Raw genomic sequence first — 22,570 nt, 5'->3', positions numbered from 1 at the left:
CCCATTGGTACTAGGAGTGTGTATTCGAGGGCCAGCCCTCGAGCTCCCGTAGTTGGGGGCTCTGCACCCAAACCCCCGTCGTTTATTAGATCAGCTCTGAACTCCGCGTAGCGGATCCCCCAGGGGGGTTTGGGGGGACTGGTCCCCCCTTTTATACTGTAGAACTGCGTATTCAAGGGCCACCCCCGCAACCGCTTTGTTACGCTGTAACGGAGTTTTTGCAACAGCGTAACAAATTGCCGTAGCACCGTAACCACCCCCTGCAAATACGAAGCTAACAGTATCTCGTATTTTCTATAGTTTTTAGTCCTCTTTACGGCCCTCAAAAGAGTCCATTGCACTGTCCATTTTAAATATTGACCTTGCGAACTCCACTAAAGACCGCGGAAGTAGCTTGATAAACGGAATAAGACTGGCGTAGAGGGGCAGAACCAACTCTCCGTGCACCCCTTGCTCCATCTTACGCACAATTGCGACAGCCGCATCAGTAGTCTTGACCAGAGGCGCCACAAAGCTGCTTGGCGTCCGGACGCCGCGAAACAGATCACTGTCCAGCTGGCCCAGCACAACCAAAAGCGTCTTGATCCCCTGAGACCGGTACTCGTGGGCCAGAGTGTCATGGAATGGCGAAAGTGCGCCTTTTGAGGCGGAATAGGCAGAGCACTTGGCCGGGCCCAGCACACCTAGGATAGACCCCACGGTGACAACGTACCCTCGCTTGGCACCCAACATGCCCGGGAGGAAGGTCCGCACCGTCCAGAAATGACCCAATGAATTGACCTTCATGGTCCGCTCAATTTCGCTCTCTTCGAGCTCCAACAAAGCCTTGCCACTCGTGATGATGCCAGCGTTGTTCACCAGTACTGTCACTGTGCCAAATTCCTGCTCAATTGTGTCTCGGGCCTCCCTGACCTGGCTCGGGTCGCTAACGTCGCACTTGATATAGAGCGTTCCCGGTAGTTTGGTCTCCGGATCGGCCACATCTAGCACGGCGACCCTGTACCCCGCGGTGATCAATAGTGCAGTCAGCTTGCGACCCAGCCCCCCGCACCCGCCTGTGATGGCGATAACGTCCTGTGCCGGATCGAGGCGGGTCATAGGCCGGGACATGAGCCAAGTGTTCAAGAAGAGCAGAGCGTGAATCGCTGTTACAGCCACGCCATACCAGAAGGAGCGTTTTGTCGCTGTAGACAGTACCCGGAACCGGAACCCGTCCACGTCATGGAGCAGATAGTACCCGAAGAAGCACCAGCACCCGTATGCACTTAGCACTGTGGCTTTGATGATGGCCCAGAGGTCATCTACCGACAGAGGCGGCTTCTCCTCTAGCAGCCTCTCTTGCTCTACTACTGCCTCCTTCCTGTCCATAGAGTTTGTGTAAGGTTCGCGGAGTCCAAAAATTATTCGCCCACCGCCGGTTTTGCAGGGATTTGAACCGGCGAGTACGCTCCAATAGTTCCAACCGTAACGAACATGGGGGACCACTCCCCCCAAACCCTTTGGGGCTCCGCTTCGCGGAGATTTCGAGCGATATTTATACTATAGTAGGTGGCATAAATGAGTAGGGTTTTTGAGATCTTACATTTAACTGATGATCAGCCTTTCAGGGGCCGTTTTGTATGTTTTACACACCGTTGGTAACTTAATGTTTGTAATTAGTTTTGATATCTCCTTGGTTGTGTTTAAAAATAACCATTGTATTTCAGCTCTGCTTGTGAATCACTAATGTTCAGAAGTTGAAAGCAGTGTATGTATATAATTGATTAATGATATCAATGAACACTGACTAGGCACTCAATAAAGCCTGAGTTGTCACCTATGGTAACGTACCTATTACGTTGTTGCAAAGATCCCGTTACGGTATTGGGAGGATTTGTTACGCTGTAACGAGCATATCAGCGGAGTGCTACTATGCCGTAACGTTAATGGAAGATGTTTTTTTTTTTCGGTGGACAACTGATTGATTTAATTAAATTGTAGAAAGTGTTACCGGTATCAGTACTACTTTAGTGAACTTTTGAGTATCTTCAGTCCTAGAATTTTAATAACGACTGCTTCTATCAAGCGGTGGATTACAAGTATATGAATCTTTATTCGCGAGTAGTCCAATAAGGTAACAGAACCCAGGAGAATTAGTACAATGCTGCATTGTTTAAGCCACTGTTATAGGAGCCACAAAAGTACGTTTTAAAAAGTTGTGGTGTGCATTAGTTCATTCATCATTATGTATAGTCATAGGCGGGTCGTTATTAGTACAAAATCAATAAATCATAATCCGGCAAGACTGCTATTATCGTCTTCGACGACGAATTCGTTGCTGATGAGCTCGACAACAAGCTGCCGTGCTGCGAGCTCGGGATGCGCCAAGGCGACTTTTATCTGCCCTTCCTTCTTGTCAATTACCCGGATGTCCTTGCCAGAGATAACCTGCTTCAGCTGGCCTCCGGTGTCTATGCGCCGCACCTCCACCATCTCATCGTCAAACACAAGCAGGTACGGGTGCTGCAGCGCCGCGTCCCTGGCTTTGCCCACGAACTCAATCACCGTCGGACCAATGATGTTTCCATGGTTATCTGCGTACATAGCAAAGTCCTCGTAACACAGGATGAGCGCGTTTTCAGAAACCCGGAACATGCCAATAGGCTTGGTGTTCTCGAGCCGCTTTTTGGCAGCTTCAGGGCTCGGCACACGGCGGTTCGAGGCCCGGTAGATGGGCGTTAGCACGCTCGACGTCACAGACGCAGGGTTTGGCACAGTCTGCGGATGCTTATAATCGAGACTCATTACTTCAAAGCCCTTGTTCGTGTGCACGGCAAACGAGGACTTAAATAGACTGATTCCATACGAATCCGTCGGCACGTAGAACTTCTCAACCTCTCGGAAATATTCCGTCGATCCCAGGGAAGCCGACCGGGCAAACACCATCTTGGACCGCTTACGCTGGGATCCTTTCTCCTTGACAGGCTCAATTACCTTAAAGGTAGACGACATGCCGTCCCGCCGCTTGTAGAACAAAAGCGTCCGGTCCTTCATGCGTCCCACGTTGAAAAAGCCCACTTCACGATGCTTAGAGAGCCGGAATCCAGTGTTGAGGTTGTTGATCACGGTTGTTGGGTTGCTGTTCATACGCCCTGTCGTATTCTGGCTCGAGCTGAGCACAGCGTCAAGGTTATAGTACACAAGAGCCTTGTCCGCCAACAGAATAACAACATTAAGCTCCTCAATGACGTCTATCTGGCACACGCGGGAGATATCAATGCAGCGTCTCCAAATGGATCCAGTGTGCGGCGAGCTCACATACACGCCGTAGTCGAGACCAAGGAACATGTACTCGTGGCCATCGGCAAACACAAAGCTGACCCCACAATTAATTCGCGACTTGGCGAGCGGACGGGGGATCGAATCTGACTTATATAGCCTTCTAGCGTCACTCAAGGCTCTGTCCAACGCAGTTGCTGGACTAAATACCGGGATACGCGGCGTATTCGCTGCTTCGTAGCCAAAGGCATAGTCAGCAAGCACTTTCATGCGGAACGGCTCCGCATTGAGAGCATATACCGCCGAGCTGTACTGTTTCTTTGCAGTGATAATCGCCTCTTTCCACCGCTCTCGGTCAATGCTGGACATTGCATACATGGTATAGGTCTGGCCCTCCTGGCCGAGATGGCTGATTTTGAACGGATAGAGAACTTCTTTATCGCCGTCCCCGAGAGATGTGACCGCTTGGCTGCTGCCGGAAGTGCCATCGGGCTTGATAGGAGATATAGGCGAGGGCAGGATGCTCATACGTTTACTAGAGCCGTCTTGGGCGGACACTTGAGAGGTAAAAGTCCCCATGCCTAGTTTAGACGACGAGGATTTGGTCACCGGCTCGCTATCACAAACCTCGAGAACCAACAGGTCCATAGGAATTGGCTTCTTGGTCACGTAGTACTGGTTGCTACTCATCCCCTTGCGAATCTTGGAGAGTACCAAAAAGTTGTCAAACAGTATCAAATGCGTAGGAACCCAGTCCATACGATAGTCGCCTCGTCGCGTCACGTCGCCCCGGCGAAGAACGCGCCGCCGCTTGTCGGTAAGCCGCAGGTCTGCGGTCTCCTCAGCCGACTTGAACCGGATCTGCGACTGCAAGTCCAAAATCTCAATCCGCTTCTCCACCTGGGCTAGCCGCTGGTTGCACAAGCCCGTAACCTCGTCGCATTCCTTAATTGCTCTTTCAAGCAGCTGCCACTCGGGGTCCGACGACAGAGTCGCCTTCTGAATCGACTTTAACAGGAGCCCGTACCGGGCCAGCCGGGGGATGGCTCTGTGGAAGTAGAACCCGTGGGGCACCCCTCTAGTCCGCGGGTCCTTCGAAACACGCTCAAACCACTGCGCAAAGGACGGATTGAAGTCTCGCTCGGTCCTCAGCTGGCGGTCCGCTAATAAATAAGTGTCTGCGTATGCAATGTACAACGGGCGGGCCTGTTTGATCCACCCCAGCACGATGTCGGCCACCCCGGCCACAAACGGTCCTTGCTCCTTCTGACGGAGCTTGAGGATGGTCAGCAGATGCTCCGTGTTGCAGTCAATGATGGCCCGGATCGTGCCAAACGAATTGAGCCAGAATTCGTTTTGTTTCTTCATGATGGGCGGGTCGCACGCAGCCAGCGAATCACCAAACACCCTCATGAGCGTCGTCAGGTCCCGCACATATCCTTCCTCGCCGGTGATCAGCTCGTGAATGGCGTATTGGCGCTTGGTCTCTCGCCGGTCGATCTCCGCCAGCTGGTCCTCGCTGAGGTTCCAGTATGCGGCCCAGTCCGTGTTCGATTCTGGGGCCACTTGGAGATCCATCTTGGGCATATCCTTCATGGGAAGTGTTCGCGAGCACCGGGGCGAGTAGCATCGATAGTTGAGCAGGTTATCACCACTGTGGCTGAAGCTCGAGTAGCACCCGTTCCCGGCAAGCGTCGTTAACACACCATTGAGTTCAACATGCAGCTGCAAAATAACCTTCTCCTCGCCGCCTTCTACTGCATCAAGCTTTACGAAACCATAATTCGCCATCGACTCCACCGCGTGGGACGCCAGCCGCTCGGCCCGTACCCAGTTGAGAGTAGGCACTTTGTGAGTAAACAGGCCAGCCAGAGCTTTGACAAGCTCGCTGTAGAGCATATCGCCGTCCTCCGGGTAATACAGCGAAATCCACTCGCCTAGGCACTGGAGCGACCACGCCTCCTCGCACTTGGAGAAGTCGCGGCTCGAAAGCCTTGAAGCGTCAAACGAGTGGGTCGACGATGGGATCGCCGGTAGATTGAGGGCCCTCATGAGCGTGTCATCTGTCGTGGACCGGCTGGAGCTTCGCATAGACGCCTGAGGCTCGTAGGGCGCCGCAAGACCCTGGCCCTTTTCCACCGAGCTCTTGGACCGCGGGAGGTACGACTCGCCGCTGCGGCTGTCTGCAAAGGGAGAACCTGCTCCCATGCTCTTCATGCGGAACGGTGCCTCGACTATTGCCGTGGTGTCTACTGTTGGTGCGCTGCTGCGCTTGGCAACATTGCTGGTGCGGTTATACGCATTGTAGAAGTTCACATTGTCAGTGGACACAATACTGCTGCTGTAGCTCGTCACTGGCCTAATCTCCTCTCCCACGGTGTCTGCTAGCTCCGCGGGTGACTGATCATTCGAAACTGGGTTGTAGCTCTGTCGACGGGTGTCACGAGGGTCAAAATTGGGCGATGTTGCTGAAGGAGGCATTGAGTAGCGGTTTGAAGACGAGGATGACTTGTTTGGAGTGCGTAGAATGGCTGGAATCTTGGGCGGCGAGCCGGTATACGACTTTCGGCGACCATCATGCGTTCCTTGGCTTACTTGATAAGCTCCCTGGATGGGCTGCGCTCCTTGGCTTACTTGATAAGCCCCCTGGATAGGCTGCTGGGCCGGCTGGAGAACAGGAGGGACTGGTGGCTCATGGTCGTCCCAGGAATTGTTACTACAAGTGTCAGAGCTCGACTGGGGTGGCTGATTGGCGGTATTGTAGGCCTCATTGATCTGAGTATTCAGCTTCAACTCTTTGAAATCGTCCTGGAGGTTCGAAAGTCTGGAGTGAGCCGTGTTTGAAGACGTAGTTCTATGCACAGAAGATTGGCCTGACGACGGAACACTGCTGGTATCCGGTTCAGGCTCCACCACCGCATTCACATAGGTCGTGTCGATTTGGGCCGGCGCATGAAGCTCGCCAGTATCAAACGGAGGCTTGAATTCTTGGGACACCGGCTTGCGGTGATTTTTTTTCTGCGCAATGGGGATCACCGGGATTTGTTCACTCAATGGCTGGGGCGGTTTTTGGTAATAGGGATTCCGGCTCGTAGCAATGACATTGCTTGAATCTTGGTGATACTCGTTCATTTCATGTCCCATTACTCCTATTGGACACATTCCTTGACCCATTGGCCCTCCTGGACCAGTTCCTTGACCCATTGAACCCGGTAATTGTGAACCTGATCCTACAGGCAATTGTCCCACCGGGGCCCCCATAGGAGGTCCACTGAGCTCCGAAGGGTCCACTGGATATGGCAAGTGTACCGGAGGTCTATTGCCCTGCTGGGGCGGCTGAGGTAGTTGAGGTGGCTGGGATAGTTGAGGTGGAGGACCGTTCGGATAGTCTGGGGGGTAAGGAAGAATCGAATTTGGGCTACGGCGTGGCCCCTTAGGGCTCTTATTCGCATAGAATGCCTGGTTTACAGGCTGTCTCGGCCCCCGAGGCTGCCCAAGCGGCCTTCTATCAATAAGCTCATTGGCAACTGGATATGGCAGGCTCGGAGGAGTTACATCATTCCGCCCAATTGGATGTGGAGGAATTGGCGGCGGAGGCAAGCTGTTATTCCCATCGTATTTCAACTGCTGCTGCTCAGCCATTGCCGACGACCTGATATAGTCAGCCGGCGGTTTTGGAGGCAGCGGAGGGGCACTGGCACTATTGAGAGGAACATGGTGTGTCGGCGGAGTCGCATACAGCTCTCCCTCATACTCTAAACTCCCTTTGGGGTATTGATATTGATTTGGATGATGATTCTGGTGTTGCTGATGGTGATTATGTGACGACAGCCCTGGGTAGCTGCTGTCATACGACATGATACGTGGTCCAAAACCTATTCAATTAGCCTCCTATTCGATCCCAAATCTCCACACTTACCAGTCGGATGACACCCGGTGCTCTCCCCAAATGTGACCAGACACGCTTTGACAATCGATTTACTATGATTAGGTCAAACGACGGTCAGTGGTGGCCCTCGATGGTGAAAAACGAAGACTTTTAGGACAAAGAAGCCAAAAAAATTAAGTTAACGGAGCGGATTATGTGCCTTCCCAAGTGGCCGTTGATAACGCTTGGATAGTGCTTATTTATCTCTCTAAAGCTGCGTTTTAAAACGACTCTCAGGTCCAATAGGCATGGCCAGCGGTAGTGCGACAGAGGCCCAACGCGCGTCAGGCCGGAAGTGTGCCCCGTTGCCCGGCCAACACGGACAGCATGACCCTGGACTGAGCCGCTTGGCTGTGTGCGTATCTGTGCGGCTGTGCACAACGCCTGTGGATCGGCTTTGCCGCATGACGTGCGGCTGCACAGCCTCCTACACTCCAACGTGATATCCAGCTTCATTTGTATTACATTACGCATTACGACATTCTGCAGCATTTAGACATCTCGTTATATCGAATTGCGTCATTTGGATACCTCGTTAGGTCACCAATCCTCCGCGAAGCGGGGCCACGGGGATACCTGCGTCTACCTTTAATGATAACTATACGGATACGGGGACTCATGTATTGTATTATGATATTTTATGATCCAGCTTCATGAAATTACCTTAGCAATTGTATAAATTCAAAGAATTAAAGTCCGTTGATCGTATGTACCGGGTCCTTTAGGCAACGGGACGGGCTGATGGCTCCGCAATCTCACAATCTCAGTGCTTCTTTATGAAGGGACGATTATTGTAAAGTCAATCAAGAAATTATTCAACAGTAATGATATGGCAAAACACACGCATAACTAGTTGAGTACATGGTGGATTGCTAGATCAAAAACTCATGAATGTGCGAATTGATGAACTGCGATTGGTTGAGCCGAGCCGTATCCTTCTCGATATAGTTACCAAAAAGGCCAATCTCCATAATGTTCCGGTCTGAAGAGTACGGTGGCCACGGTAGCAGTGTCGAATTGATGTTCGGGTTCTGCGTAACGACAAAAGCAATAAAGTACCGCCGGTATGCCCGCGAAGCAGAATTAATGTCGTCTCTGTCAAACAGAAACGGCAGGTCTGCTCCGTGGTTCGAACCGAGTATAGGATTGCCATAGCCGTGTGTACCGATATACGAATACACAGGCAGATGCGGTGGAGCGTGCTCGAGCATGAGGCGCCTGGGCCACTGGAAGGCAATGTCCCCAAGCAGCGCTGCCATGCGCTTAAACTGGCCAGTAAGGGCATTGGCCGGCCCAGTGCGGAAGGGCGAGCCATCAGCTGCGTTCGAAGGGTAAAGCTGGTCCACGACTTTCATTGTTTGTGACGACAAATGCGTCATTAACCCTTGCAAGTAGCTGTTAAACGTGGCCTCCGAAGTCACATTGAGCGATGCTACTGCAAAGCAAGTGCCCTCATCTTCTAAATCACCAATGATAAACGGCACTTTGGCCATTTTACCCTCAGTAATGAGGTCAAACGACAGCTCGGAAAACGCCTTGTCGCCGGGCCGTGGGCAGTACGACAGTGCCAGAGAACTGTGACTGACCATGCTGGGGACAGAGTTCTGTGCTTCATCAAACTTCGCCGCCGGAAGAGCCCGCAGACACTCCAACTTGTCGGGGGCATTTGTGCAGTTCGCAGAATTGACTACCCGGTTGAACACGTCCTGGGCCGGAGCTGAGTCCACCGGCAGCGAGGGAACGGCGGAGCCACTAAGCATGATGGCTCCCCTAAACAGCGGCTTGCCCTTGTATGTATGGTCGCCGTCGTACATGTACATGTGGTGAGCGACGCTCATGGAGCCAGCCGATTCGCCTGCGATTGTCACCTTGTCAGGGTCGCCGCCAAAGTTGGCAATGTTATCTGCGACCCACTCGAGAGCCAAGCGCTGGTCAAGCAGTCCCAGGTTGGTAGAATTGTCTTGCGCAAGCTCCTTACCTGCCATGAACCCGTATCCAGCGATGCGATAGTTAATCGTCACGAACATGATGGGCATGCCAAGGTTGGCCGACTCCTCAAGGATCCGAGTGGGGTCTGTCCCCGACGACGAGCCGGCTTCAAATCCGCCGCCATATATCCACAGCATGATTGGTAGCTTGCTTTGGTCTGTAGTCCCTTTGGGCCGGAAGACGTTGAGGGTTAGGCAATCCTCATCAGGCGAATCGCTGGTCATTTGGGGATTGGTTGTATTGAACATGGGCAAGTGTACGTCTTTAATGATGGGGATGGTTGACAAGACTCGCCAAATCTCCTTCATTAGGTCCATTGAGGGGCAAGAATGGCCAAAATTGAGTGCCTGGAAGCCGTCGAGGTTGCGATTGCTTCGCACAGGACGCTTCAGGCGGTTGAGGCCTGCCGGCGGCTCTGCAAAGGGGATCCCTTTGAAGCTCTCGTATCCGGGCTTTTCATACCGCCCGTATATTACCTGGTTTCCTTGGATAATTGCGGTGGGTTGGTTTTGGGCCACTGGAGTGGGTTTACCTGACTGAGTTGGCTCGGTTGGCTTAGGGCCACCCGTTGCAGCGGCGAATACTGCTGATGGCAGTAATAGCACGAAGAGTGTCCACTTCATATCGGACTCACCCTTATCTCTACATCTTCAATGGCCCCTGGTTTATATATAATAATGTGCAAAGCGTTACAATACAACGACAAGTGCCATTAAAGTTCAATTCAACTCTCCAAAGGTCCAAATTGTTATGCTGTTCTATAAAAAAGCTCCACAATGTGGTCATGAGCTAAATTGGCTTTAATTCCCCCCTTTCAATTGACCGAATTTATCCGCGTCTTCGATTATCAACATGGTAAAGGTCAAGCCGAGCTACATATATCACTATACTGCGGGTACTCCTACCGAGTGCTTCCGCTCCACGGAAAACAATCGGGTCGAATCAACTCCGCGAAGCGGAGCCTCAGGGGGGTTTGGGGGGACTGGTCCCCCCATGATTACTCCACTGCTCTTACTGATCTGGGGGCCAGCCCCCAGACCCCCGTAGCTCCGCTTCGCGGAGGAATTTCAGATGGAGTATCCCCGCAGGGGGGTTGAAGGGAAAAGTTTCCCAAAGTCTACAGGTCGTTCTGACCGAATTCCTCCCATTTTTTACTCAATTGGCCCAAAAAATGTCCAACCGTGTCCACAGAATCCACTATATGCCAATTGAATTACTTGTTCTGTTCCTTTAGTATATAAAGGTGCTACCAGTTGTTCGGAACCGGCTATGCCAAATAATAGGTATTCGAATTGGGTTTGATCAATTGCAGCCTCTACAATATATTCTACATCACCAACATTAATTCAAATCAACCACCCCCATCACTCCAGGTAATACCGGCTCGCTCTAAGTGATACCGATTCATGTTAATCGAACCAAGCAAGCAAGCTACCATCAATGTCGTGCTGCCGATGCCGGCGATTTGTCATCTGCGGCTCGCCGGACTGGACAATACGCGCGCTCATGCTGAATTATACGCTAATAAGAGACATTGCTTGTCTGAAAATCTAGACCACTGGGCGCCCGGCATGCATATTTAAACCCCCCGAAACAAAGCTTGCCGTTCTTCTCCATAAACTTCATTTTTTGAGTGTTTGTTGCAAAGAAAGAAAGAAAAATCAAAATGGTCAAGGCTGGTACGTAGTCAATTGAGGCTGTAGAAGCTAGGTTTGCCTCTGGTAGACCAATTGTCAAGGTTTGATTAGCTAATTAGGCGTAGTTGCTGTTCTTCGAGGTGACTCCAAGGTCACTGGTACCGTCACTTTCGAGCAGACTTCCGAGAATGCTCCAACCACCGTTACCTACGAGATCACCGGTAACGACGCCAATGCCAAGCGAGGTTTCCACGTTCACCAGTTCGGTGACAACACCAACGGCTGCACTTCTGCCGGCCCACACTTCAACCCGTTCTCCAAGACCCACGGTGCTCCAACCGACGAGGTCCGACATGTTGGTGACTTGGGCAACGTGGAGACCGACTCCAAGGGTGTTGCCAAGGGCTCTTTCCAGGACAAGGTGATCACCCTCTTTGGCGCTAACTCCATCATTGGCCGATCGCTTGTTGTGCACGCCGGTGAGGACAACCTGGGTAAGGATCCATCCAACCCAGAGTCCAAGACCACTGGTGCTGCTGGCGGCCGAAACGCTTGCGGTGTCATTGGTGTCACCACCGACTAGGCCAACTTTGTAGTTTAGCTAGTTGTTAATTGAAGTATTTTTTTGGGGGTTTTAAGCGTATATAACGCGTCCCTTAATTTTGTCTCGAATTAAGGTGTTAAGCGTATAACACGCGTCGTAGAGTAGACTGTGTGTCGAATTAAAGTCATGTATTATCATTAAAATCATCAATGGTTTAATTGGTTCAATGGCGAATCCAATGGTCTAATTGGTTCAACGGAGAAGGCATCAATGGATGGAAATTGGTTTGGCTAGGTCCGCCGCTTTTTAGTGTGGTAGTAGCCGTTTTCGTCGCGAACCTGTTTTCGCTTCTCACGCTTGACAATGTTCTTCTTCATCTTCTTCTTGGCGTGAAGCTGTGGGTTGCGCACTGCTTCGACAGCCCGCTTCGTTCGCCGCTGAGTCCGCTTGTCAGCAATGATTTGGCGCACCGTGTTATACACATTGAGGTACTCGGTGGTGCCCATCTTCTCCTCGATCATGCTCAGAGCCTCAATACACAAATCCTTGTAGTCCTTGAACCGCGAATCTTCCGATTCCGAGAACGGATAGAACGCGAGAACGAGATCCTGCGAAAGATCATTGAGCCTCTCTGGAGTGACAATCTGGATGACAGTGGCCAAGTACTGGATAGAGGCCTTCTTAGAGACGGCTGTCTCTGCAACCTTCGCTTTTTCGTTTCTCAGTACAGAGGCGACCTTTTTAACTAGCCACCCCAATGCCGTCAGATCTTCAGTCTCGGCACGGCCATTCTCTTCGCCATTATCATTCTCATCGCCGTTTTCCTCATCTTCGCCTCCGGACTCGTCCTTGGACTGTTTTAGAGGGACGTACATTGCTCCTTCCTGCTCCCATCGTCGACTGATGAAGATGAGATTCTTGACAATCTGGATACCGAGCTCTTCAGCAATTCCCACAGCACCAAGCTGTCGCACAAACTTGAAAGCCGTAGACTGAAGCGGGTCAATGGTAATCTCGCAGTAGTCGTTCTTCATCTCGCTAAAGAGCTTGCCCTCAAGCCTCGCGGCCACCAGTCGCACCCAGGGATGTGGGTACAGAAGCGAGTTCTCTACGAGATCCCACATCTGCTGGTAGGCGCTGCCAAAGACCACCTGTGGTGCAGCCTGGGCGACCTTGACGACAAACTGCAGCGCAAAGTACATTGCCTCCCATGTCGTCGTTCCCGCAGAGTCGGCTCGGCCCGCATCTAGCACGGCAAGAACCTGCTTCTCGGCCAAACCCATAAGCTTCTTGTTCTGTTGCTTCTTATCAACTTCGCTCAGGTACAGGCCAGCCACCTGGAGACCACATCGCAATAATGGGGCATTGTCGCTATCGGACAGCCACGCCAGGATAAGCTTCTCCATGTACCCGAGCTGCTCGCCGCCAGCAATCTGGAACAGTTCTCGAATGACTGTCGCGGCATTCTCCTTGCATCGCGAGTCGTCATCGTTAGCCAATACTTGGACTAGTGCCACAAAGAACGACGCAGTCACCTCTTGGATCTGCTCACTGTTCACCTTGGTTAACAGAAGGTGCATGACCTCCATGACCGAAAGACGGCCAGCTGGCGAAGGATACTGCAGGTTATTGACCAAGAACTTGAGCTGCTTAGTCAAACGTCCCTTACCCTGTGGATAGTCGGTGAGGAACTGGAAATAGGCGCTTCGGCACGTATCTCGGATCATCTTGGAGTGGTTCGTCACCATAACCTCGGCAATCTTGTCCATGATGTCGTACACTTCGGACAGAATAATCTTCTTGGAAAGAACAGACTTGATGAACGTGAAAGTGACTCCCTGTCGATCGGGCTCCTCCAAGTCCGGTCTAATTCGCTCCAATATATACGCAATCGCGCCGTCCTTCATGGTAAAGGAATCCTTCTGTCGGAGCATTGTAGAAAGGAACTTGAGGCCAGCCTGGCACAGCTCAGCGTTAGTAGATGGACAAGACTTGACGAGTCCCAGCGTCTGTCGCCCGAACGTCTTCATCTTCTCTGTCATATCCGGCAATGGCAGCTTGATGACTAGAGTAAGCAGCCGCACCGTCGAGATTTGAACACTCTCGTAGCTTGACTGCAGACTCTCCTCGAGCATAGGCATGAATCCCATAACATATTTAACCTGGAGAAGATTCTCGTACCGGCCAAATACAGTCCTGAGCGCGTCTACAATGAATCTGATCAACAGATACAGATTCTTCACGTAGATCACATCCTTCTCGCCCCAGTGTCGCGAGTCGAGGGTGACCAAGAAATGTTGTTCCTGCTCCCGCTTGATGAGGTCCCTGGATGTCTCCTGCTTGGCCCGCTCATGCTTCTTCTGTTCCTTTTCCTCAACGTTCTGGCACATTTTGTATAGCTCATGGCACATGACAAGAACCGATTCCTGGCCAGCTTCGACGTTGTGGTACATTCCCTGGGCCACACGTCGAAGAAGCTCTTCAATTTTCCGCTCAATAGTCAAGCTGAGCTTTTCATACAACAGAATGGCCTTGACCGGCTGAATAATAGCGCTGAACGTAGAGAGAGTAACGTTGCTGGCCAGGATCTGAGCGCTATCGAAGCTCTTGTGCTGCTTGACCTCCTTCATCTTGGAAGTGTACTCCTCAGCGTCCTTGTCGCTACCAGTGGCACCAAAGGTATCTTCCATGATAATATCAATGATTAGCGAGCACGAGTCATCAAGGTCACCGGGGGCCAAAACTTCCTTCATTTCACTAAGAAGCGAATGAACAGAGTAGCCCAGCACGTGGAGCTGTGCACCTCGTCTCAGCGCAGACTTGAGCTCCTTGACAATGAAGATCAAGTACTGGGCACCCAGGATTCTTCCAATGCGGCCAAGGGTCTTTCTAATCATGTCACGTAGAGGCTGGGACTTGGCTCTCAGGATCTGACACAGCTTAGTCAAAGCACTCGGCAGCTTGACCTCGACTAATTCCGGGGTAAGCATCTTGATGAATTTGATAATTGGAATGGCCAACGGAATTCGGTCGGTCAGAGTCTTGTCATCGTCATCGTTAGCCTTGGTTGACTGCAAGTGCCTCTGCATGGTAGGGACAATGTCATCGCTAATGAACACATTCAGTTTCTCCTGAGACGGAAGGTTTTCCTTCAGTAGAACGGCACCCTCGACAGCCATTTCAACATCTCCGTCTGCATCCTCTTCTTCTTCCACCTCTTCGCCCTCTTCGGTCGGACCGTCGAATCCCTTATCATCAGGATCAGCCAGGGCATCTGCAACCGTGTTGATCAGCTTGATAGTCGTTTTGAGTCGTTCTTCTCGGTTGTTAAGATGCGCAATGTACCGCTTGGTAATGGCACGGTACTGATTCCACGTCAGGTGCCGAGTAAGTACACCAATAGTGGTGATCGCCTCGGTCGAAATGTTGTGTGCACCTTCCGCAACGTCAGCAACATAGTGCTCGATCATGGGCAGGAGATAGTGGGCAATCGAGGAGTCTGTCAATTGACGCTTGCGGGCGAGCATTCCCAGTCTCCTAATGGCACGCTGTCGTCGGTGAAGCTGGATATGAGCGACATTATAGAAGAAATTCGCCTCCTCGTCTCCGCCAAACAGCAAGCACTTCATATCAACAAATCCGCTATACCACTTGGAGTGCCTGACGGCGTGTTCCAGAATAGATATGAACTCGTGTCGGAACTCTGTCTTGGAATCCCGAAGGCCCAGTCGAATGGCTGGAAGCAGGACTTCCCCTTGCAGGGCAATATATGGCCCTGCTGCCTCCTCGGAGGATTGAAGAGAATAGCTGTCAATGAATCTCCGCAGAGAGTATGCAGAGAGCTTTCGCAGAGAAGTCTCTTCAGGGTCCTTGATAAAGAACAGCATGTTAAAAAGCAGGGGATGCCATTCTTGGGCAGTGAGCGTCTCGTAATCCTTTTCGTTAATTGATGCAAAGGCAGCCGTACGTCTGTCGAAGTCAGGCATATCAATGCGCTTGGTCGAGAAGGAATTGAGCTCAAGAATCAAGTGGCCAACTCGCGCAAGCTCAGGCACGGTCTTTCCAAACGAGTCATACAATGTAGCAAGGTTCTGCCGAACGTGGCGGTCAGTGAACTGCTTGAACATACGCGAAAGCGAAGTATAAACTTTCATTACCTCCTTCTTCGTGGTCCTACCATCAGAGAGAAGCGTAATCAAGGACTGGAGAACTGTGACTTTGACGCTGATCTTGACTTGAGATGTGCTTCGTTCCATAGCTGCCATAGCGACATCAATGAGCTGAGACCGAACCTCAGGGCTAACTTCGAACGAAGGAAGCAAGAGCACAAGCACGTTAGCCTCCTTCTCCAGCAACTGTGGCGTGCTGTTCCTGGCAAACAGCTGAGGCATCTTTGAAAGAACCTTGGGTGCGCACACTCGCAGCATGCCGTTGCGAAGGTCTGTCATATCAGAAGTAAGCTCTAAACCAAGCATATTTTGCAAACTTGACATGACCATATCCACGACATTGTCCTTGACAAGGTCATTCTGGACGCAGTCGTAGAATGCCTTTGGAATAGCATAATCTTCCCAACAGAAATAGGGAACTAGCTTGGCCTGAGACGACAAAGTAACAAATACCTTCATCAAGGAGGACGGCTGAGTGACGTTCTCCTCGGCAAACCGTGGCAGCTTGGGGGCAAAGACTTCGTCGAAAATTGCTCGGAAGTAAGGGAACCAGTCAACTTCCATGACTCTGAACAGCATCTCCAAGCACTTCATGCCGGTGGCTCTTATAGATTTGATGTTCTTAGCAGTAATAACGGCTGTGGGAGATGATTCGTCCAGGTCAAAGGCCTGGGAGTGGCAGAGCGATAACAAAAGGCCCTCTATAATGACATCAATTGCAATGCCTGCCTTTGCACGTAGCTCGTCTATAATCTTCTCGAGCATCGTGACAAAACCAAGCTCCCGGCGGATCGCTTTCTCGCCTTCCTGGAGGGTCGAGTGGCTCTTATCAACTGCATATTCATCGCCGTGCTTTTGTAAGAACCCAGTGGTGTCCAATCGCCCCGTGGCCAACTGAACGAACAGTCTAATGAACTTAGGGTCCACATTGTTTAGTGACGAGATGACTGCAAAGCGACGCCCTTGCTTGACGCCACCTGTTTTAGCCACCTGGGCACGACCGAAAAGGATTCGAACTATCAATGGGAATACAACGTCCTTATCATCATCGTGAATAGAATGTTCTTCTTCGCCAGAGCGCTGAACCAACTTGGTAATCTCGTCTTTAAACAGTGTATCATCGAGCAAGTTGTTGAGATGGTCACGATACTTCTTAACTTGCTTATCCCGGAAACTAAGAACGCACTTGAGTGCGACCTTCTGAACTGAAACTGTTCGGTTGGCCAGCAAGTAAAGGTACCTATCATAGACTTCGGCAGACTTGTACAAGGTCTTTGGATTACCAAACTGAGCGAAGAGCTCAAGGAGCAATACTCGATCCTTCCAACTCCAAGCAGTAGTAGAGGCATCAGAGGACTCATCAATATCTTCGTCTTCATCCCACAGGAGATGAGGAACGAGGAATCGACTTCGCTTTTCGGCCTGAGCGGGCATCTTTTGAAGCACTTTAATAGCCTGGGTTCTGAGGTATGGAGGTAGTGGCTCTGGCTTAATCGAGTCGTAGATATCGAATCGGACCACTTCGGCAGCGTTCTGGTACTGGAATATGAACTCACTCGATTTCTGAGTGATAGACTCGAGATTGATGCAGTTTACACTGGCAAACTCCGCTAGTTCTGGGGCGGAAGAAATGGGTTCTTCAACGATGCTCTGAGATGGGTTTTCCAGCCATGCGTAACACAGCTCCCAGATGGCCTCGCTGACCTCGCTTACACTCGAAATCTTTTCCAGAGCCTCCAAAGAGCTTTCCCAGGATGGTTGGAATCGCGCAGTGAGAAGACCAAATAGGTATCGTGGTACTGCTGACTTAGTAAACTGGTCCAGCTGGCTGGTAGTGAACTTGGCACCCAAGTTTCGGGTATGCATGGTGATATTTCGAGCGTTTGCAATGTCCAGGGGGATTTGTTCGATCAGTCTGCCAAGAGCTAATAGCTCAGGGAATTCCGAGCCATTCAGCTTGAAAAGCTTTTCCATAATGTAGAACGTGGTTATACGGACATGGTGGTCGTGCGAACGCAGCCCATCGACGAAGGAATTGAAGAGCTCTGTCAGCTGATCGTCCAAGATTTTAGCCCTAAAAGTTATCAGTTAGTTTAGACTCATAAAGAAATTCTTTGCATCACTTACGAGGAGAGTTGAGTAATCAGCTCTAGATATCCATCCAAAAAGACTGGCGACTCTCGAAGAGAAGGAATATGCTCAGTCACTGCCAGGAGACATTCCAATTTAGTTTTTGTGGAGGGTATAGATGCAGTTAGGGAGAGCACCTGTCCAACAAGAGCACTGTGGAAGAGTGCTGGAGAGAGGCCCAACAGCTTTCGCAAGAATGCTGGCAGGCCAGCGAGAAGCTTCTTGTCAGGAACGACCACTCGCCGGAACAGCTCTAGGTGGAACCAAAGTTCTTCGAGACTGTCTGCTGTCTTGACAGAAGAGAGAACAAAATCACGCAGAGCAATTGCAAACTCAGACGAGGAATTTATCTGGAGAGTGTTTGGAACGTAGTCGGTTGTTCGGTTTATGAGTCCATTGCGGGACATTCGAAGCAGCAACAATGCAACACCTTGGCGGTCATAACTCCAATGCTTGCTGACATACTGCTTAACGAACGGAATGACAAAGTTCTGGAAGGACTCCTTATTCTCGGCCATTGCAAGGTTAGCAAAGGCTAAGAAGAACTCTTTTCCGAAGAGCTTCTCGGCCAGAGTCAGCAGCTTATGGTGATGCGCTGTCGAAGCTTTGAAGTCGGCATTTTGGAGGATTGCAGACCCCAACTGCAGAGATGATTCAAGCAAAGGTCCTTTTGTGGCAACCAGATCGGTTTGATTTCCGACCGCTGACAGCAGTTCAAGCGCATTTGAATATAGCTCGTTCCAGTCCGATACTCGCGAGCCTTTTCGAAGTCCGGCAAGGACAAATAGCAGCTTGACATACACCAGCTTGCTCCCGTCGAGGTGGGTTTTGATATAGTTATATGCAACCTCGTAAACAACCTTGGCGGTTTCGGCTCTAGTGTGGTGCAGCACACCAGCAGTGATCCCTGCCACGAATTCGGCCGCATACGGTTCATCATCGCCCTTGTGGGGGGCACAGGTATCGAGGATGGTATTGAGAATCGATGCAGTCCGGGAGTGGAGGGCTTCGCCCGTGCTCAGCATGGAATCAGTCATGAGAAGAATGGCAGTTTGGAAGTACTCATCAGACCGAGTTTGCAGAACCTCCTTGAAGATGTGCTCAACAATCAATGTCAGAGACTCTCCAGTACATTTTCTAATCAAAAAAGACAGGGACTCTGCGGCGAATCGTTCGACGAAAGACTTTTGGTGCTGTTTACCGAGCAGTTTAGAAATAGCGTCGTAGGTGGGACGGAGGTCTGTAGTCAGCAGTCTAGAAAGGTATTTGAATAAATATGCAAGGCAGTTAAACGACCACTGGACGACGTCGATATTTTGATTCGTGGAACACAGATCAATAAGCATATCTAGCGTTGATCCAAAGTATGGCTCGAAATCAGGTCCAAGATCATGGGCAAAATGTGTCACAAGACTATAGGGGGTGGTTTGTTAGCGTATCACAACAATCTTTGGGTGGTTGGTAAACTTACTCCAAGAGCGGCTCTAACGAATTGGGGTCCTTGACCATGATGTGCTTCTGCAGCAGAGCCATGATCTCTTTCTGATGATAGATCAACTGGGGCAGACTCTGGCACAGCGGCGCACATAGGTCGACAAAATCAGTGAAGTTTGCTGTGATGTTCATTTCAACATGGTGATCAAATGCTGTGATGAAAAAGGACTCCTGGTCCGGAGTGTAGTCGACAATCTTCTTCCGTGTCCGTCGGACAGGATCGATCTTGATCGAATCGACTTTTTCTCGGAACGACACATACTAAGTTATATGTTAGAAGCAAATCTTTGATCAAAATGGGCTACACTTACTCTGTGCTTCCGAGTCTGCGACTCAGTGCCGGATTTAGGTACTTTACCCATCTCGATAGTACTGTTGTCGTCGGTAAACGATACGAAGTTGAACGGTGCCCGGCGTTGATAAAAAAAAATTTCAGTGCGGCTGAACACCCGACCCACATCTTTGATAAGCCTATCGCCATACACCAGAGGAGACTTCCGGTAACTTATCTATCGTTAATCGAGATATAATAATTGGTAGTGAATGTACCGGTAGTTGTGATGGAGAAATAAGAGCCCTCAGTTGCTGCTCCAGCTGTGTTATGCTATAGGGAAGCCAAATTATTCAGATCTAAGCTCTTCAATGCAATATCTCCTCGGTACTACAGCCGGTCAAGTTTAGTAGTAAGGCCAAGTTCTGTGGACCAAATCATGTCACGGTTCTCTAAGAAGTACCACCGGGGATATTCAATTCTTCTTAATAGGAATACACTGTTGAGATATGGCTTAGGAAGTTTGTGACAAAGTACCGTAAACCAGTTGCCTACTCCCGTCAATACAGCGTTACAAGCAGCGGTAACAATTTGTTGCAAGTTCCCAATTAAGCCTTGTTACAGTTTTGTTGCAACTCCCAGTTACAATCGCGCTAGTAACAACCCTCCAGTATTAGAACAATTTCTAGTGTTACAGGTGTGCAATATCATGGCAGAGCTATCCTTGAGTCTTTACAGAGTTCTACAATTCCTCGGCGAAGCCGAGCGACGGGGGTTTGGGGGCTGGCCCCCAAGTCTACTGTATTCCGCAAAGCGGAGCTATGGCGTGTCGAGTCCCGTTCTTCGTTAGGAGAAGGAGAGTGAGATGAAGCGTCGCGGAGAGAGGTCTATTCACAGTTCATTAGTTTCTATAGTACATAACAACATTATAATAAGGGATTATTTATGATCATAACCAATAGTAGTCTATCCTAATAGGGTAGAAGAGCAGAATGAAGCTTAGAAATCGCCGTTGACAACAACGCCGTCCTCAGAGCCCTTGCACTGGGCCTCCATGACAGCTTCAAGCTTCTTGGAAGCAGCAGCCACCAAACCAAGCACCGGCTCAGAAGGCTCAAGCACCCGCGAGAGGTACTCTGGATGGTACTGGCAGCCGACCATGTATGGGTGGTCCTTGAGCTCAAAGACCTCCATTCGCTCGCCCGTCTCGTCCTTGGCGACAAACCGCAGACCGGCCTTCTCGTACTCCGGTACCATCTTCGGGTTGACCTCGTACCGATGTCGGTGTCGCTCCATGACCTGCTCACGACCACCATACAGCCGTCGCAGCTTGGAGTCCTCAGTGCCCTCCTGGAAGATGGACGGTCGCAGACCAAGTCGCATGGTACCACCCAAGTGGGTTCGCGAAACCTCCGGCATGTAAACGATGCACGGGTCAGGGTTGGTCTCGTCGAACTCCATCGAGTGGGTGCCAGTTCGCCCCATGACGTTTCGCACGTACTCGATAACACCGACCTGGAAACCAAGGCAGATACCAAGGTAAGGCACCTTGTTCTCTCGCGCCCACTTGGCAGCCTCGATCATGCCCTGCACACCACGAGTACCGAATCCACCTGGAACGAGGATACCGTCGGCCTTAACAAGGTCGCTCCACGCCTCGTGGTAGGTCTTTGGGTCGACCGAGTTGGCCTCGAGCGAGGTAGCCTCGATCCAAATGATCTTGAGCAGCCGCTGGCACCGCAGAGCCGAGTGCTCAAGAGCCTTGACAACAGAAATGTAGCTATCCTGCAGGTCGGTATACTTGCCGACAATGGCAATGGTGACCGTCTCAAACGACTTATCGTGAGACTCAGTCAGTCTTCGCCATCGGTTCCACAAACCATGGCCGTTCTGCTTTCGCTCTGGCGAAAGATCCAACAGGTTCAGCTTGAACTTATCAATGAAGAACCGCAGGAGGCCCTGCTGCTCCAATAGCAATGGCACGTGGTAGGTCGAGTTGACATCGTGGACCCCCAGCACCTGGTCCGGCCCAACGTGGCAGAACATGGAGATCTTGTTGATGGCAGACTCGCCCAGCTCTTCGGCGCATCGGCAGGCAATCAGGTTCGGTGTCAGACCCAGGCTTCGCAGGTCCTTGATAGCGGCCTGCGTCGGCTTGGTCTTCTTCTCACCGTGGATCACCGGCACCAGCGAAACGTGAATCAGCGCAAAGTTGTCCACACCGACCCGGAACTGGAACTGTCGCAACGCCTCTACAAATGGCGCCGACTCAATGTCGCCTACGGTTCCACCCAGCTCGATGATGCATACATCGGGCTTTTCGTTGTCGCCGTCTACGGGGATCTCCGCGACCCGCTCGATCCAGTCCTGGATAGCGTTGGTCAGGTGAGGCACGATTTGCACCGTCTTACCCAGGTAGTCGCCCCGTCGCTCCTTCTCGATAACGTGACGATAAACCTTGCCCGTCGTGATGTTGTGGTCCCGGGTAAGCGTCACGTTAAGGTACCGCTCGTAGTTGCCCAGGTCCAAATCAACCTCACCACCGTCGTCCAGCGTGAACACCTCGCCGTGCTCCAGAGGAGACATGGTGCCTGCGTCGATGTTCATGTACGGATCGATCTTGATCGAAGTCACCTTGAGGCCGTACGTCTTGAGCAAAAGCCCCGTCGACGACGCGATAACGCCCTTGCCAATGCCGCTGATGACACCTGCCTTTCAGTTAGCCATCAACCCCTTCTTTTCTCGAACAGAATGCCTTACCTCCAGATACAACCACGTATTTCATTTCAAAAGTCTTTCTGATTGCCAAACGGAAGGGGGGAGAGTTCACTTTAGGCCCGCGATGAAAAAAAAATTTTGAAATTTTCGATAAGCCGTGCGTGCCACGCGAGTTAACTTAACCACCGTGCGGCTCGCTCTTCTATCTTTCGAATAGCCGCTAATGCCTTCGATTCTATTTCTACTGTAGTCGATTGATATATGGGGGGACCAGTCCCCCCAAACCCCCCTGGGGCTCCGCTGCGCGGAGGGTCCTGGTGATATCACTTATCCTTCGATATTTTTGGTGTAACACCTTATTATCCCTTATACCAATAGCCTCAGTATAATGCCATCGATACTATCGTATTGATATATGGGGGGACCAGTCCC

The 22,570-nt window shown here is 51.0% G+C and overlaps 6 protein-coding genes across 6 annotated transcripts; 1 reads left to right on the top strand and 5 right to left on the bottom strand.

Annotated features, from left to right (window-relative positions):
• Positions 1–303: 303 nt before the first annotated feature.
• On the bottom strand, positions 304–1,368 carry TDA5 (putative oxidoreductase Tda5p; the record flags this gene model as incomplete). The annotated part of the gene is made up of 1 exon (XM_076685350.1): positions 304–1,368. One exon carries the CDS (start codon positions 1,366–1,368, stop codon positions 304–306), a length of 1,065 nt encoding a protein of 354 aa, XP_076540356.1.
• Positions 1,369–2,268: 900 nt separating this feature from the next.
• On the bottom strand, positions 2,269–7,414 carry TUS1 (Rho family guanine nucleotide exchange factor TUS1; the record flags this gene model as incomplete). Its single annotated transcript, XM_076685349.1, has 2 exons — positions 7,178–7,414; positions 2,269–7,133 (listed from the first exon to the last, which is right to left on the bottom strand). The coding sequence occupies exon 2, from the start codon at positions 7,114–7,116 to the stop codon at positions 2,269–2,271; it is 4,848 nt and encodes a 1,615-aa protein (XP_076540355.1). The 5' UTR covers positions 7,117–7,133; positions 7,178–7,414.
• Positions 7,415–8,058: 644 nt separating this feature from the next.
• On the bottom strand, positions 8,059–9,798 carry TRVA0_024S00474 (uncharacterized protein; the record flags this gene model as incomplete). The annotated part of the gene is made up of 1 exon (XM_076685348.1): positions 8,059–9,798. The coding sequence occupies one exon, from the start codon at positions 9,796–9,798 to the stop codon at positions 8,059–8,061; it is 1,740 nt and encodes a 579-aa protein (XP_076540354.1).
• A 1,043-nt stretch (positions 9,799–10,841) lies between these two features.
• On the top strand, positions 10,842–11,395 carry SOD1 (superoxide dismutase SOD1; the record flags this gene model as incomplete). Its single annotated transcript, XM_076685347.1, has 2 exons — positions 10,842–10,854; positions 10,938–11,395. 2 exons carry the CDS (start codon positions 10,842–10,844, stop codon positions 11,393–11,395), a joined length of 471 nt encoding a protein of 156 aa, XP_076540353.1.
• A 251-nt stretch (positions 11,396–11,646) lies between these two features.
• On the bottom strand, positions 11,647–19,511 carry UTP20 (Utp20p; the record flags this gene model as incomplete). The annotated part of the gene is made up of 4 exons (XM_076685346.1): positions 11,647–17,599; positions 17,653–19,068; positions 19,127–19,410; positions 19,461–19,511. The coding sequence occupies 4 exons, from the start codon at positions 19,509–19,511 to the stop codon at positions 11,647–11,649; spliced, it is 7,704 nt and encodes a 2,567-aa protein (XP_076540352.1).
• A 908-nt stretch (positions 19,512–20,419) lies between these two features.
• On the bottom strand, positions 20,420–22,205 carry URA8 (CTP synthase URA8; the record flags this gene model as incomplete). Its single annotated transcript, XM_076685345.1, has 2 exons — positions 20,420–22,128; positions 22,181–22,205. 2 exons carry the CDS (start codon positions 22,203–22,205, stop codon positions 20,420–20,422), a joined length of 1,734 nt encoding a protein of 577 aa, XP_076540351.1.
• Between the last annotated feature and the right edge of the window lie 365 nt (positions 22,206–22,570).

The sequence above is a fragment of the Trichomonascus vanleenenianus genome (assembly GCF_965637985.1).
Source record: "Trichomonascus vanleenenianus strain CLIB 3782 genome assembly, contig: TRVA0_024S, whole genome shotgun sequence".
NCBI lineage: Eukaryota > Fungi > Ascomycota > Dipodascomycetes > Dipodascales > Trichomonascaceae > Blastobotrys > Blastobotrys vanleenenianus.
This window is presented reverse-complemented; position numbering and strand designations above follow the sequence as displayed.